General features: G+C 51.7%; 6 protein-coding genes across 6 annotated transcripts; 2 read left to right on the top strand and 4 right to left on the bottom strand.

Annotated features, from left to right (window-relative positions):
- Positions 1-725: 725 nt before the first annotated feature.
- Positions 726-3,607, top strand: CDV56_108614 (putative arsenite resistance protein Ars2; the record flags this gene model as incomplete). Its single annotated transcript, XM_026762233.1, has 3 exons — positions 726-825; positions 889-2,906; positions 2,963-3,607. 3 exons carry the CDS (start codon positions 726-728, stop codon positions 3,605-3,607), a joined length of 2,763 nt encoding a protein of 920 aa, XP_026616096.1.
- A 719-nt stretch (positions 3,608-4,326) lies between these two features.
- On the bottom strand, positions 4,327-5,602 carry CDV56_108697 (uncharacterized protein; the record flags this gene model as incomplete). Its single annotated transcript, XM_026762316.1, has 3 exons — positions 4,327-4,918; positions 4,990-5,002; positions 5,053-5,602. 3 exons carry the CDS (start codon positions 5,600-5,602, stop codon positions 4,327-4,329), a joined length of 1,155 nt encoding a protein of 384 aa, XP_026616097.1.
- A 436-nt stretch (positions 5,603-6,038) lies between these two features.
- CDV56_108739 (uncharacterized protein) lies at positions 6,039-7,394 on the bottom strand (the record flags this gene model as incomplete). The annotated part of the gene is made up of 1 exon (XM_026762358.1): positions 6,039-7,394. One exon carries the CDS (start codon positions 7,392-7,394, stop codon positions 6,039-6,041), a length of 1,356 nt encoding a protein of 451 aa, XP_026616098.1.
- Positions 7,395-11,066: 3,672 nt separating this feature from the next.
- Positions 11,067-12,362, top strand: flbB (the record flags this gene model as incomplete). Its single annotated transcript, XM_026762447.1, has 2 exons — positions 11,067-11,118; positions 11,194-12,362. 2 exons carry the CDS (start codon positions 11,067-11,069, stop codon positions 12,360-12,362), a joined length of 1,221 nt encoding a protein of 406 aa, XP_026616099.1.
- A 567-nt stretch (positions 12,363-12,929) lies between these two features.
- On the bottom strand, positions 12,930-13,392 carry CDV56_108858 (uncharacterized protein; the record flags this gene model as incomplete). Its single annotated transcript, XM_026762477.1, has 2 exons — positions 12,930-13,216; positions 13,293-13,392. The coding sequence occupies 2 exons, from the start codon at positions 13,390-13,392 to the stop codon at positions 12,930-12,932; spliced, it is 387 nt and encodes a 128-aa protein (XP_026616100.1).
- Positions 13,393-14,087: 695 nt separating this feature from the next.
- Positions 14,088-15,896, bottom strand: CDV56_108874 (eukaryotic translation initiation factor 3 subunit D; the record flags this gene model as incomplete). The annotated part of the gene is made up of 2 exons (XM_026762493.1): positions 14,088-15,637; positions 15,689-15,896. 2 exons carry the CDS (start codon positions 15,894-15,896, stop codon positions 14,088-14,090), a joined length of 1,758 nt encoding a protein of 585 aa, XP_026616101.1.
- Positions 15,897-16,253: the final 357 nt, after the last annotated feature.

Genomic DNA, 16,253 nt, shown 5'->3' on the forward strand with positions numbered 1-16,253 from the left:
GTGATTGGGGTGTGATACTTCTTTTAAAGGCTACTTGTAGGTTGCCTGCCTTGCCCATCTTCTCTCTTATTTATCGTGTGTCCTGTCACTATCAAGTCACCCTTGTCTTTTGCCTCCCCTCTATTCCCAGCTCAATTCCTCTCGGGACAAAGCTCCCCCATCATTCACTCTAGATTAATTGCCTTTTCAACAACTATTGTCTTTTCCACCTGTCTTGCCTGGAGTCTGTCGATTATCGTCGCGCCGTCCACGGCCCTCGAGACTCTCCGTTCCTCAGTCGCATATCTCTACTCTCTCCTTCTTCAACTTTCTCTTTCGCTCTTACGAGCGCGCTCATCTCCTGCTCTTTATGCTCTTTATTTCTCGGTTTAATTGTTGTCGTTCTTCTGTCAATATGTCTTCCATATCCTCCGCTATGCTACCGGCAACTACCTCATCTTCTTCTCTTCACCCCGACCCGTCCCTATCATCCTCTACAGTGTACAAGCTGCCAGACACTCATATTAAGTGAACGGATTTGTTCTAACGTTGGCGTTATCGGGTCTTAGCTTACTTCCGCGTCTTCCGCCCTCGCACGCGATCAGTCCGTGCCATCTTCAGCCACTGCCATTTCAGCACCGTGCTCCCCTCATATCTTACTAACGCTCGCGCCATCACTCACCGTACTCTGTGAAAATTAACAGATATCAGCTTCGAGGGTTTTGCGCGCTGAAACACGCGCCATAATGGACTCCTACGAAAGTTACGGGTCCCCCGGGAGGAACCGCGAAGGGGATCCTTACGTGGCTCGAGCGCAAACGGATTCTTACCGGCGCAGGTCACCTGGTAAGTGCTTAGTGAACAGCTAATGACGATTTTTGGAGCTAATCGCTCATCTTTCCTTTCCAGGAGCACAAGACCGTCGTCGCGGTACACGGGGCCGTTCTCGCTCGCCAGTTATGATTGATCGTTATGAACCCTCGGTCCGCCGCCCTTCTCGCGACGATTACTATGCCTCCTCCGCTCGCGAGAATGCCTTTCGAGAGCGGGAGGACCGGCGTGCTGCTCCGTCGCCAACCGTTGCCAATATCGACCGTTACGTTCCTGGACAAGAGTCTGGCAAAAGACCTCTTCCGACAAACCCTCTTCCGAACCCGTTGAACCTTGACTTTCAAGTTGGATTCAATTGGTTCGCAGAATGGTGGCGTGCTGAGCAATCCATCAAAGAGGAGAAAGATCGCGCGAAATACGGCGGACGGCGTCCATCTGATCGTGTCAAGGGGGAACGCGAGGCTCGCGAGGATCGGGAAAGAGAGAGGGCGCAGATCCAGGCCGCTTATGACACTTACAAGGTGGATCTCCAAATTAAGATGGCGAGGACGTTTGTTCAGCATCATCGGAATGAGGAGTGGTTCAAGGAGCGCTATGTTCCCGAAGTCAGGGACCCCCTTCGCCGACGCCTGATGGATTTCCGTGTAGGTGCTTATCAGCAATGGGAGCGGGACATAGAAGGCGGTCTGTTTGATGATTTCACTCTGGAAGGAATTTACAAGACTGAAAGCGATGGCGCAGGCGGTGTCATCGAGAAGGAAGAAGGCGAAACAACTGCCGTTGGCGAGACACTTGGTGTTTTAGACTTGCTTCCTGCCAGAGGCGGCGAGTTGCGCGATGAGGCTTTGTCACAGCCAGCCTTGCTGATCAAGACTTTGGCACCCAATGTGAGCCGTGAGAAGATTGAAGAATTTTGCAAGGAGCATTTGGGGGAGCAGGACGGTGGCTTCAAGTGGCTCAGCCTGAGCGATCCGAATCCTTCCAAGAAGTTCCACCGAATGGGTTGGATTATGCTCCACCCCGCCCCAGAGAGCGCAGTGATTGAGAGAGGAGATGGTCGCGAGGAGGAAGGTGAGGAAATGGATCATGACCAGGGTGCCAATGGGGACGTAACTGTATCTGCGGCCGAGAAGGCACTGGAAGCTGTCAACGACAAGACAATCCATGATCCCGTTCATGGAGATTTTGTCTGCCATGTCGGCATTCATGTTCCACCTCCCCAGACACGCAAAAAGGCTTTGTGGGATCTATTCTCTGCCCCAGAGCGGATTGAACGTGACCTTGAACTGGCCAGACGTTTAGTCTTTAAGCTCGATGCTGAAATGGGTGGAAACGCTGACGGTTATTCCAAGATTGAAGACCGTGTTGAGGAGCTGCGTGGAAAGGGTTGGCTTCAGCCTCCTGTCACAGGCCCTGTCAGTGTCAAGAAGCGGAAACCTGACTTTGATCCCGCTGATATTGACGAGGGTGAGGCGGAAGAGGGTGAAGAGCAAGAAGGCTGGGACGATGACGAAGTCGATGATGAAGAACTTCTGGCCAAGAAGAAGAAATTGGACCTTATGGTCGAATATCTACGCAGAGTCTACAACTTCTGCTTTTTCTGCGTTTTCGAGAGTGACTCAGTGCACGAACTTGCTCGCAAGTGTCCCGGAGGTCATCTTCGTCGGCCGCGAGCCGGCCTCACCAGCCAGTCGAAAGACGTCGCCAGAGCCAGTGCCCTTGGACAGCCTTTCCCCGTGAAGAAAAAGGAGCCCAGCGAAGAGGGAGAGGAACAGCCGCCTGTAGAGGAAAAGAGACCGCACCGTTTCAGTTCCAAGGCGGAGCAACAGCTTCAGCGCGCGTTTAACTGGGTCCGAACCTTTGAGGATAAACTCTTGCAGATTCTCGAGCCAGATAATGTGGATATTAGAAAGCTCGGCGGCAAGCCTGTGGATGAGGCACTTGAGGAGGAGCTATCGAAATTTGTCAAGCAGGAAGACGAAGCGAAGTTCCGGTGTAAGGTGCCGGAGTGCACAAAACTTTTCAAGGCCGAGCACTTCTGGCGAAAGCATGTGGAGAAACGCCACACTGAATGGTTTGAGAACATCAAGAGCGATGTAAGTTGCGATGATGTTCCCATGCTTGATGAGGTTTTTAGCTAACAAAACAATAGCTCTCTCTGGTCAATTCTTACGTTCTCGATCCTGCTCGGATCGCCCCCTCGCGTTCTGATGCCAACAGCAATGGTCACTTTCCTCTCAGCTCCGCTCAAAGCCAGACGGGCACCCCTCGTGGTTTCAGCCTGGCCAATTTGCCGCCCTATCTTGCAAACAGCGTCAATATCCCTGGTGGAACCCATGGGCTCCCTGGCGCTGCTGGTCTTGCGGGCTTCATGAATGTAAATACCCAGGCCTGGAACGCGAACGGCTTGGTAACCGGCGAGCATGCTGCTGGTCTCCATCATCCTGGTGTCATCCGTCGTGGAGGCGGCCGTTACAACAACCGGTCCGGACCCTATGACCGGCGCGGCAACCGTCAAGGCGCTCCTGGTGGAGGCCGTATGAGTCCCGTCCGTGGCTTGCCGAACATGTACGGTGCCGGAGGTCGTATGGGAGCAAGTGGTGCAGCGCCGTATATTCCTCCTGGCCACCCTGCCGCCGCTGCGTTGATGGGAGCAGGCCCATTTCCTGACGCAATGGGTTCGGGACCTGGTCAGCAGGGCATGGGTCCCCGCGAGGCCACTCAGGGCCGCAGCATTAAGAGCTATGAGGACCTCGACGCTGTCGGTGGAGCCGGCAGTGGTGAATTGAATTACTAAGTTGCACCTGACAAGTCTCATCCATTTGGTCTAGCCGGTTTTTCCCCTGGGTTCCTTCTTCTTGCCACCTTAAGTTCTTCAGTTACCAACTCTACAAAGCTTCTCTTTCAGGGGTGTGCGCCAGTTCCTTTGCGGTTTCGTTCTCTTTCCGTTCAGACCAAGATCTGCGAGTAAAAACAATCTCTTCACATACTTTGATCAAGATGTCGTGATTCCGCAAGATTCAGCCATACACTTTTCCCTTCTTTCCTGTCTACATTATCGCTGGCGTGGTTCTTCTCTCACCAGACTGATATCTCGTTTTCTGTCACTTGTACTCTCTTTCCTTTCTATTTTCTTCTGTTTCTATGATCTCTGGGGACTTCATTAATCGACCTCTGGCCTCCTCTTTAAGTGTACCATATTTGCTGCTGAGATCTAGGAGTTAATGGATTGATTCTGATGGCTATGTGCCCAGATACATAGAGATTGGTGGTTTAGGTTAATCGTAGATAAGCTGCTAGGCATAGAAAGGGATCCTTTTCAAAGACGACCCCGAAGTTCTGAAGACGCAGGCCACACGTTGATACTGTGATCCTCTTTGGGTAGAGAAATGAGTGTGTGACTATATAAACAGAAAAGAGAAAAAAATGCTAAACACAAACCACGTCCCTATTATATAAAATATACCGCTGTACAACCCGCAGGAGAAACTTGACACCAATTTATCCCACGATAAGCTAAGCCAATTGCAAGATCATCCCCTTCTTGATGGCGTCAAGTTCCTCCTTCTTGAGGGGGTCCTTACCGTCAAAGCTCGCCTTCTTGCGGTCTGCTGAACTCCAGGTGGTAATGTCCAGGGCATCGCCGCCAATGTGGGTCTTCCACCCTTTCCGCCCGTCGTGGTAGGAGGCGTGGCTCTCAACATACTCTTTGTTAGCGTCGGCCAAGTTCCAGGGGTCACCGAAGGGGTCTTCATCGCGTTCGGGCAGTTCAGCTTCGTCATCCAGGTCCTCGACGATGTCGTCAATGTCTGTGGGCCCGACAAGCTTGATGTTGTATCTCTTGGCGTAGGCGAGGATGTGGGAGGCGAAGTCAGACCGAAGGAAGGTGAAGGTCTCGTCGGTTCCTTTATTTTTCTTGATCTCCTCGGTGACATCGCCGTAGCCGGAGATGTCCTCGGTGGAAGCAAGCTTGATGTAGAGGGCCATTATGAGGCCGAGATTTTTGACTTCGGAATCTGGCTTCAGGAGATTGAGGTGCTCAAGCTTCGCGAGCATCGCGAGGAACATGCGTCCGGTCAATAAAATAGTAGCGTGGACGTCAAGGCGCCTTCGATGCTGTAGTCGAAGAAAAGAAGGTTGGCATTTACTTTCTAAACCGGGTAATGCAAGAAGTCTTACAAGTTCAAGGGGCCTAAAGCGTCGCTCATGTATAGCATCACTGTAGCCTCGCAGACTGCCCACTGCTCTTGCCAATAAAAAAGGCCTCGATATAATCAATGAATAGGTTTTGCACGACCTCGAGCGCGCCATAGCCCTCATGGTCGTTGAAGGTATACATGTTGAAGGCGTCTGGGCATCGAAGGTCCAGAAAAAGATGCTGAGTGGACCACTTGCTCTTGCCCGCATTGGTCAAAATCCAAGGATGATCGGGGTGCTCTGCTGCGGGCTTGTTGCACAGGCATGTTTTTCCCGCGTCGCAGGAGGAATTGTTGGAAGAAGACTCGCTGAAGTCATCTTCATCTTCCCGGTCGTCTTCATCTTCCCGGTCGTTTTCACCTTCCCGGTCGTCTCCATCGTCGAAGGGCGGTCGACAGATGCAGACATAGGAATATGCCTTGACGGGATCCTCGATGGAAGACTTGTATGCAGCGTCGGCATTGCTGGATGCAGAGACGCGCGACCAGCGCTCGCTCTTCATTGTGCGGGGGTCGCGCGATTTCGCGTCGCTATCCATTTTGGCTTTCTTAGAGCTGCTAGAAGAAGTGTTCGAAGCAGAGCGTTTGGGAGGCATAATGACAATAATTTATGGCTGAGAGCAATGAGGTCGAATCAGCAACGTACGTGACGGCTTCAGGGCTCAGTGTCTGATATATTCATAGTTTGTTGACAGTATTATCCACCAGGATTCAGGAGACGCGTTCAAGCCGCGGGTCGCATCAGCAGGCCAAGACATCCGTATCACATCGGCTCCACCATGTGGCGTTCCATCTATCCGACATGTCGAGTGTGGTTATGACTTTCGTCTCATCTACACCTGCCGAAGACTTGGGTAGACTTGTAGAGGGATGATCAGTCAGCATATCGATGCCTACTCAATATGACGAAAATTTAAAGAGGGAAGAGACTTGCAATATTCGTCTATTCAGCAGGCTATTCGCTAGTAAGCCGAGCTACAAATATGACGTCATTAGATATCTTTGAGCTTTTAGATATCGATTTTGCGGTGATTAGGGCATCTCAATGACTACCTCATCGCGACCGTCTCGCCACTGCGCGCCCATTTTGCGAATTCTTCGTTCGCTGGCTAAAAAGAGGAGCAGATACATGTGAAGCGCGATCTCGCCCCACGCGTAGAGTTTCAGTATCACGGGCCGAACAAAGCTGTGGGGATTAGTCTTTCGGTCAGACATGATCGGCGCTGTCGTTCTGTGTGGCATGATCTGGCAGTCGGTTGAGCCTGACCAAAGAGTTTCGGGCGCATCTTCCAATATGCACCAGACTCCCCAACCAGCCCGGCCGTCCTTGGAGATAAAATCCGACAGGAAGGACCAGAAGCGGGAGAAGCGGGCCAAGTCCCAGCTTCGGGCCTCATTTTCGTGTAGGCCAGGAGTGCCAAGGTGTCTGGCTCTTTCAAGCTGCAAAATATTGATGCGAAGATACCAATGGCCCCTTTCCAACTGTTCCAGGTCCCTAGATTGTTTCACAGGTTTATACGTTCGTGCTGGTTTCAAACGTCTTGTCAACATGGCCAGAGTTGGGGTGACATGGGTTACAAATCGCTCCCTGGATACCGGAGGAAGCGAGGGTTTGATAACTAGTGGAAGACGACCAAGGCATAGTTGTGGTGGTGTATCAGGATGGGAGTTTTGTAGAACAGGACGAGGATTAGCCAGCTCGTAATTTCCATGGCGCTCTTCGTCCAGCTTGGAAGCAAGTATGAGAGCCTCAGAGACTGGCGCAACTTCCTGCAGCATCGGCGACAACCCTGAACAATGTCTTTTGGTCGGAGGAGAGCCAACGGCTACATAGGGGACGCCGCGAAGCAGGCCTTCAGCTTGGCTACGTATCGCTTCTGGCTGCGAGTCGGGTATGACACTGACCGGACTCTCGAGGGAGTCTTTTCCAGCGTGCTCATTTTGCGACTGGGGGAGCAGCGAGACTGAGCTGATTTGACGGCCACTACCAAGTTCAGGATCTGGAAGAATCGTCGTGTCTTTGATCGTTAGTGCTGTTGAACCAGTAGTAGCGTTGAATAGTCCCTCATGTACTGGCGTGGATCTGACTGCATTGGAACACTCCACTTCCACATTTTCAAAGGGAATCGTGCTTTGTAAGTTAGGAAGGAACGGCTGGGTGCATTTCGATCCTTCTCTGGGGTCTGCATCAACGGCTCGACCCGGAGACGTTGGCTGTCCCGTAGCCGGTGCACTATCGCTCCCTCGACGCTCATCGGACGTCAAGGTGATGAGCTGCCGTGACAGACTCTGAAAGCCGAGAATAGCCTCGACCTGAGCTCGATATCGGGCATCATCCCTGACCCCGCTGGGAGCGGAGATGTGGACGAGGATCTCGGAATTCTCCATGGCAAGGACATCGGGATTTCTGATAGAACATGATGACAGGGAAGTCTGCTGATCTTCGTCCAGCGTGCGAATAATGGTGAGCTGATGATGCTCAGGTTGTATCTAGTGCATCATCATTATTCGATTGGTGCCGTTGGAAAAAGCAAAAAAGTTGGAGTTCCAGACTTCGTCTCCAAGGCTGCAAGGCACCAATCCCAGTCAGGTGAGACATGGTTTCCCAATTGGGATTGACCCGTTGGTTACTCCCGTCCATCGGCACCTGGCGGCCTGAGGCTAGCGATCGCCCATCGACAGTCGATAGTTTCTTCTGCCTAGGAGGTCTGAGCATCGCCGATCTCCCAGCCTCGACTCAAAGGATTACGCTTGTCGGTTCCAGGAATCCAGGTTCTGTCTTTCAACCAGGAACCTTGAGTATCGATCTGATTCAGTTAAGTTTCACAGCTATGGTCATACTCGATGATGATTCGGCTGTTCATCGTTAGCTTCCTAATGCTATGGGCTATGCTGTTGATGGTCATTATCATGTACTACCACCAGTACCGTACAACCAACAACCAAGAACCAGATTCACCTATCCCTGAATTCGGGATCTGACAATTACTGTTGAAGATCGTTTTTTGAACGTGTGCGCCAATGGCCGGAAAAGGTGTTCCAGAGGGTAATTTATTGATACCGGCGATTGTCTTGGTCCCCGGCGCGAAATGGAGACCCTCGCGCAAGATCACACCAACGAGGGAGAGATGGTCAACCAAAAAAAAGCAAAGCAAAAGAAAAGAATTGAGTTGATGATCAAGCTAAGTTATATCACTTTTGTCCCCTTTCCAACGCTGATATGGTATCGGATTCGCGACCCCTCTTTTTGCAGGAAAGGATGTGAAATACTACTGCAGCAGGCGAATAATGGGTTTATTCCGTGCAACGACTCGTTCTCCCCTTGCCGTCCAATCCAGGTCCCACTACTTGTCACCCATTGCTTGGCTCGGTCAAGAGCAACGTTCCAACTTGCGTTCCTGTCAGAAGCTAAAGTACTCAATTTCTAGCATTCCTCCCCCTTATACACGCAGAAAGGAGAAAAAGGCAGGAGCTGGACGGAGAGGGTGACCCAACAGATTGTGTCCGGGTGATGTTGAGGGCTTTGTGGAAGAGGACAGACTACCGGTCCATCCTGTCTACGGAGTAGTGCGGTGACAGACGGACCAAGCGCTGAGATCTCTCAATCTACGTATCTAGGCTAATCCTGGACTAGAGTTAGTCGTGCGCTCTGAATGGCCAACGAAAGCGGTAGATCTGACAATCAGCAGATACATTGTTGAGACACATGGTGGGTGACGCAGCATGACTGATCCAACTCCTACACATGAAATGCTGGAGTTACACTGTCCAGTCGGATCTCTGAAGGGAACACTGACAGGGGCAGAATGCAACCTACAATTCAACCATGGCAGGGTTTCCTACGGGTTATTGCTTGGTTCAAGACGATGCGGACAGTTCTTGTCGGTCTTCTCAGAATCAACAAGAATCAGGGACACAATCAATGCTTCTCCAGAAGGACCCTGATCATTGGTCAGTAGTGTGTGTGTGAACGATCATAATAACCTTCATTAGCATTGAAATTGGACTGAGAGTTATTATCTACGGAGTTGGTACTCCCGTCTAGCCGATCGCACATGAGGTGATGCGAGTTCTTGATCTTCTGCTCCTCCACACGGGCGGATGCATTCTTGCTAGGGTTTCCATCCCTCCATCTTTGCTTTTGTCACTTCCATTGTCGATCATTGATTTCGATGATCATCGCTGTCGAATAGCCTTCTTACAACTGAGAGGTCTTAGTAATGATGGGATTCATTAGCTAGTGTATCATCATCCTCTCAGTCTCGGTATCTGAGGGGCAGAAATTAGCAGAGACCGGGTGGCGCTGCTAAAGAATAGCCCAGATCTCCACTTTTGTCGACCCGCGGCCAGATCTGGTGAGCTTCGCGCCGACCATGGATGAAGCTCTACGCACTTACGGAATAGTACGTCGATACTATGGTACCAGCTAGACAGACTATGGGGTCTCCGAGGTGGTGGCAATAATGAGCACAGGTCAAGTATTATTATCATCTCCAGCAATAATAGATTATTGAATGGATGATTTGAGATTGTCGAGGAACGGGTACCCCGGCATTCTCCAGTGTGCTGGGCTCTCTTCTAGGTACCATTGTATGCAGTACTCAGTAGGTCCAGTAGATACTACATGGACTACATAGACTAAGGTGGACTATCAGAGTACAGTAAATGAAATACTCAAGACTCCAAAGTCAAATTCAAGGTAGATAACATAAGTAGATGCAAATTAACAATGGATTATTGCGCACAAAAGACCAGGTGTCTGGGGTTGTCCCTCATTCTGGCCATGTCCAGGTGGGATCCCCGTTCCTAGTTTAGTTCATCTACACAGTCGATAGGTAGGTAGATATGTAGATAATAATAATAATAATCATGATGATGATGATTCGCAAGTCGCAACACGGAGTTGTTAAGCCACCGATCTATCTATCCCGTAATTGACTCTTCTCCATCACGATCATACGAATAAATAGTTGACCCTACTGGACGCCGTCGACTTTACCAGTCACCTAAGTCGACTCCGTACACTTCCAGTCGATCTCTTCCCCGTCCCACTCCGTTCGTCTTCCATTCCTCTTAGTCTTGTGGCCCTCTCTGCCTTTCAGTCTCAAGAAAACGTTCGAAACCTTAAAAAAATCCATTTCTCGAACTCGTCACTTTTCCAACGCTGCGTCCCTGCACCCTCGGTTCCTTTCTCATTTCATTTGTTCTTCATTGTCCTCCATCACTTCGCCATCCTAAGGATTGATTCGACTCCTCACAACCTTCTGTTTGAAAACCGTGGTCTGCTTTTTAATTCATTTCTAGCTTGTGCGCATCGGGGAAGGCTATCCGATCTCTCCGTGCGTTCGTATCGTGGGTGTTGAAGTTTCAACGGTGAGAACGCCGGTGCAATATATCTTCTCTTGTATTCGTTTTGAGAAAACTAACAGACGATCTAGATGCTTTGAATGTCATTATTGACGCTCTAGAGTATCATTCTCAGACCCGCCACTATCTCGACTACGTACAATCGAAGTTGCAATCCTCCATCTACATTGAACCGTGCCGGTCGCATCCGATATCTCTGAGCCTGTATTTGCGGACAGATACCACAACAATGGCTTCGATGAACGGAGGGGTTGTCCCTGTGGACTACGGACATACACGGGGTAGGTCGTAGCCCTCTGTGTTTCTGTGTTTGGATCTCAATCACTGTGTCTCCCTGGCCGCCTGTGTGCTTGAGGCGTCACACGCCCTATTGTTTCCTCCATGTGCAATATGAATAACCCGCAATGCTTAATTCCAAATTCATGGAATGTGGCCGGGGGATCTTCATGTCAAACTCAGAGATGGACATTCTTTGGCCATGCAGGGCCGAAGATCATTGATCAGATGACATTCCATCCATCATTCGGTTCCTCAGTTCTGGAATGCTTCAGAGCGATCTCCTTGGGGTCTTTTAGATCTGTTGCTACCTGCTTGCTGGAACCCTCTTCGTGCTGAGATTCAGTATACATACATGTACTAATCGATGCTGTTGCAGGAGCCCCATCACAAACCAGCCTGAAAACCCCAACTTCAATGAGCGCAAACTTCTTTCAATTCTTTGGAGGGCAGAAAAAGGTCACCCGAGGTTTGTATTCCATATATATATATATTTTTTTTTCGGTGCCTCCTGGCAACCGTTAATCAAGATGGTACCTATTAGATGGTCAACCCGCCAAACGACGAGGTCCCAAGCCAGACAGCAAGCCTGCCTTGACACGACGACAGGAACTGAATCGTCAGGCACAGAGAACCCACCGCGAGCGCAAAGAGCAATACATCCGGTCGCTGGAAACCGAAGTTTCGCGACTACGGGAGGCTTTCACTCAGGAGATGTCTGCAGCGAACCTCGCCGTTGTCCAGCATCGAGAAATGCTGCAGGCGGTCAACGAAGAGAATGCGGTCTTGAAGGAACTTCTTGCCGCAAATGGAGTCCAATTTGAGGCGGAGCTGGAGCGTCGCAGGGCGGAACGCTCAGCAGGCCGAGGTTTCAAGTCGAGCCCGTTGGCCAGCAGTAGTGTGGCATCCCAGGAAACGGGAATACCACCAGCCTCGAACCGCAACACCTATACTACACCACCAACCACAGTTTCGACCGCCTCGTCGGACTTGAGTCCTCTGGCGAATGGGATGGAACGGGTGGAAATTTCCCCCACGCACGAAATCACTCCTCCACCCCATGTTCACATGCCGACTACCTCGTGCGATATCCCAGCCAATCTCGATCTATCGGCCATTGCTCGAAATCAAGAACCTGTCCAGGCTTTGGGGGGTATATTCGAGGTGGATCCCCAGCTTCAGATCGACTTTATTCTCACGTATGCTATCCGCGCCTACATGTCTCGAACAATCAATGCTAACAAGCGCAGATTGGAATCCCCTTGCCGCGAACACACCGACTATCTGTGCCGAAGATCTGTCACCGAGGCAGACGACGAGGACATGCCGTTCTCAGGCCACGCTCTGATGGCCACCTGCCCCCCGCCAAGCTACATCGCCAACACAACCCCAGAGCAGGCCTATCCGCACAAAACCTACGATCTCCCGCATGCAAACCTGACGACTCTACTCAATCTCAGCCGACAGCTTGTGACAGAGGGCCAGATCACCCCGATCATGGCGCTGCAGTGTCTGAAGAACCACGAATTGTACCGCACCCTGACCAAGGATGACGTGAAGATCATCATCGAGACGCTGAACACCAAAGTACGATGTTACGGCTTTGGAGCCGTTGTCGAAGACTTTGAGCTCATGGACTGTCTAAGCAGTGTGCTGGGGTCCAAGGTGGACCTGAGATTCTCCCGTGCAGGCGACGATACGATGTACTCGTGATGCGATTTTTGATACCTCTTTTTCTCGAGCGAACCGGGGAGTGTGGAGTTCTTTTCTTCTCAGAATAAGTGGATGTAAATAGAATGGAAGGTTTGAGGGATTTTATTCTTTTCTTTTTCCTCTTCTTCTTTCTGTCTTGTAACAGATGACTGGTTCTTGGTTCTTTTTCTTTTGACGTCTGGGATGCCTGACTTCCCACTCTTCGCCTTCGATCTCTCCTTGACCATTGTCCTACTGTTCTTACTGTTTCTTTCGGATTCTGCCCGAGGGTTAACTTGATCCTCATATCTAATCTGTAGGCCTAAGAATGGCATGTTAAAGCAGCTACTCACTAGTTTCATTGATTGAACTGCTGAAATTAGTCACACATATTAGGTTGGGTTTTTCCCTCAGGATCAAGACATTCAAGTACCCCTGACAGCCCTCTGAACCAATTCAGAGCACAAGCAAGCACCCGCAAGAACCTGCAGTCCTGCAGTGCACGCAACCGCCCCTGCATACCCACACACCTACAAGTGTTCATCTTACTCCAACCTCGAAACAAGCCCCTTCGTCGCATCCCCCACATCACCCACATAAGAAAAAATGCGCCGCGGTGATCACCAACATCTTATCATACACCATATCCCCCCACGCACAGTAGATCCCCGTCTTCTCCTCCCCAAACCCGGGAATCTGCCCGTTATCCGAGGGCCCGGAGATCACGCCGTGCATCACCGCTGTGCCCTGGGAATACCCGCCCGCCACGATCTGCGTACCGGGGCACTTGGACGCCACCAGCTCGAGGAGCGACTGCGCTGCACTGATGGCGGTGTCGGTCGTGACCCTTAAGAGGGCCTTGTCTGCGGTGGAGTCTGGTGTTTGTTTGTTAGTGGTGCGCTGGCAGGAGAGGGATGGGAGGGTATTGTCTGGTGTCGAGGGGTAAGGGACTTGCGGCTGCTAGACCTGCGAGGGCGAGGGTGAGGGAGAGATGAAGGCGATAGGCTATCGAGCCATGATCTACGGTTCGCTGGATTGACCAGTGGTTCATGGCTTATGGATAATATAGCGGATCACTCCCGAAAAGGGCAGAAAAGCCACAATCCAACAGCCTCGACTCTGTCGATCTTGCTCCGTCTCTTGGCTGGCGGGGCTCTTGACCCATGACTGAGACTTTGTAACGTCTACCATATCCATATTTTGACCCTTCATGGAATGGAAACAAGATAAATAGCTTACAGAGTAACAATGCTGGTTTCCGCTGAATGCTTGAACCGAAAACCCTGTTGGTGGTCACACCATCCGATTTGACTGTTGGGCCCTTGATCGGGCTCGATATGCTAGAGAACGAACGGTTTTTTTGTGCGGGGTGCGGACCACCGGACTGAGGATCTAAGGTTCGGCTTGTTTCACTTCGAAGGAGCAGCCTGGTCAGAAACCAGTTCACTACTGTATTGGTGGAGAGCAAATCGAGATGGAGATGCGATAAGAAACTCCGAGCGCTGGCCCTCAAGGGGAAAATAAGCCGAGAGCAGACGCTGATTGAGACCGACTTGATATTTGATATTTGATACAACAGAGTACCGAATATCTACTCTGCAACAGAAATGATTAGGTAGACCCAAGGAAAGTATACGTCCTACAAGAACAATGTCTGACCATGCCATCAATCTAAGCAACTTTTAAATATGCACACTAAATCGATAGGACATCATTATACGATCATGGCAAATCACATCAACAGATCTACTCCTCGGCCTCCTCCTCCGCCTTCTCCTGCTGCTCCTCAGCGGCCTCGTCGTCCTCCTCGAAAGTGTTGGCGGGCACACTGTACAGACGGATGACAGGGCGGTTGGGGTCCTTGATGAGGACGTACTTCTTGACCTTGTCCTCCTCCTCATCGGCATCGAGGGAGCGGATGCGGTCGACAATAGTACGAACGATGCCCCATCCGTTGCCGAGGTTCAGGTTCATCTGGGCAGCGAACTCCCGGGGCTTGTAGCCGACAACACCAAGGATAACATGGGAGGTGGCGGAACGGGGGTTGGCACGCGAGATGAAACCAAGCTTCATGGCGTCGGCCTTGGCGAGGATGGCCTGGGTGGTCCAGCGGGCGAGCTTGATGCTGTTGTTCTTCATCTCGGTGGCCACAACGGCACCGCGCTGAGACCAGAGCTTGCTGCGCCAGTCCAGAGCGCCACCGGAGCCGGGAGCCTTGCTGTCGAACTCGTTGAGAGCCTTGACGATCAGCTGCTGGTCCTCGCCGCCGACGGGGTTCTTCATGACGGCATCCACCTCGGTACGGACGATCATGTTGAGAGGCTCCTCGTCGCCCTGCAGGGACAGGTCGAAGCGTCTGTACTTGTATCCCTTGGAGGCAAGGGGTTCTGTCTCCTCGGCAGCGTTGTAGAAGGGGTTCGGGTGGCTAAAGGCAACCTTGGATTCCTCGGATTCCACCACGGTCTGCAGAGCAAAGTTGTGGTTGATGAAGGTTGCTTCCAGAGCAAGAGCACTGGGGGTATTGAGCGATTCCTGCTTGCCGGAAGAGTCAGTCGTCTCCATAGGGGCATCCGCAGCATTCTCGTTGACGGTGACCAAGTCGATGGAAGCACCCTCGCGCTTGTCGAAGTAGATCTTGTCGCCCTGGTGGACAATAACGATGTCCCACGAGTAGACACTGCGAGGAGCGCACATGAGCATAGACAGAATGTCGGAGGTGGCGAAGACGGTCGCCTCGTTCTTCTCGGCGAGCTCCTGGATAACAGGATCCTGAGAAGTAGTGACGTTGTAAGCGGCACGTTCCATGGCCTGCAGCCTGCGCTCGGCGTTCTTAACGGGGGCCTTGTCGTAAGACCGGTCGTAGTAGTAGAGGAAACCATACGAGTCCAGATCCTCACCCTCGGGAGCCTCGAGGTTCAACTTGGACAGCCGGTTGAAGTCAACCTCCTCCAGCATGGTCCAGTCGGGACGGACGTTGACCGAGGGCTCACGGGTTCTCTGGGGCTTGTCGTAGTCCTTCCAGCCAAAACGACGCCCACGGTTTCCGCGTGCAGAGCGGTTGTCATAGTAGCGATCGCCGCCCTGGCCACGGCCAGCGCCAACTCTCTGGAAGCCAGCGCGACCACCTCTCTGGCCAGCGCCACGCTGAGCGCGGCCACGGAAGACAGTGCCACCACCACGGGCGAAAGTACGCTTGGTCGATGTGCGGGTGTTGTCGACAACGGAGAAGGAAGACTCGTCCTCGGCGACCTGGATGTTGAACAAGCTGGAGGTGCCTGCGCCGTACACCTGTTGATCTGTTCTGGGTCAGTACACCATCTCAAAAGGTGCGGGACATCTGAGCTCACCTCTGTAATTCCGGTTGTACGCCTGACGACCACCCCTGTCACGGTCCTTGCCATCCGTCGTCCAGTCAGCCATACGGCCCAGCTTGTCACCCTTGGAGAAGGGAGCGTATGGAACGCCATCGAGCATGTTGTCGGAGGGAGTGGCGGGGCCCCAGGTGTCCTCAGCGGGGAGGGCAGCCACAAGGTCTGCAATGGAGATAGGCGCCATGGTGTCTGATCGATATTAAGACAGATACCTAGTGACAGAAAATGTCGGTGGTATCAAGAAGAAACGGCGGACGGTGTGTGCGCTGGCGACGGGACGATTCTCGCGATCCCGAATTTTTGTGTTGCGGGTTGTGTGTTCCTGTGGCTGGTGGTCTTGGCTCCATCAGCCACACTCGCTTTGAGTAGCACCGCCACTATACCCAATTGGGAATATTTACTCCTTTCAGTGGTATAACGTAATCAACCACCGAGCGACGAATACCACCGAGCGACGAATTTTTGCCGCTTCTAATAATATTTTGAAGCTTTTCAACCACCAACATCATTAGACTTGACTATCTAGTAGCTGAATATATAG

Source organism: Aspergillus thermomutatus, assembly GCF_002237265.1.
Source record: "Aspergillus thermomutatus strain HMR AF 39 chromosome Unknown NODE_50, whole genome shotgun sequence".
NCBI classification, from domain to species: Eukaryota; Fungi; Ascomycota; class Eurotiomycetes; order Eurotiales; family Aspergillaceae; genus Aspergillus; species Aspergillus thermomutatus.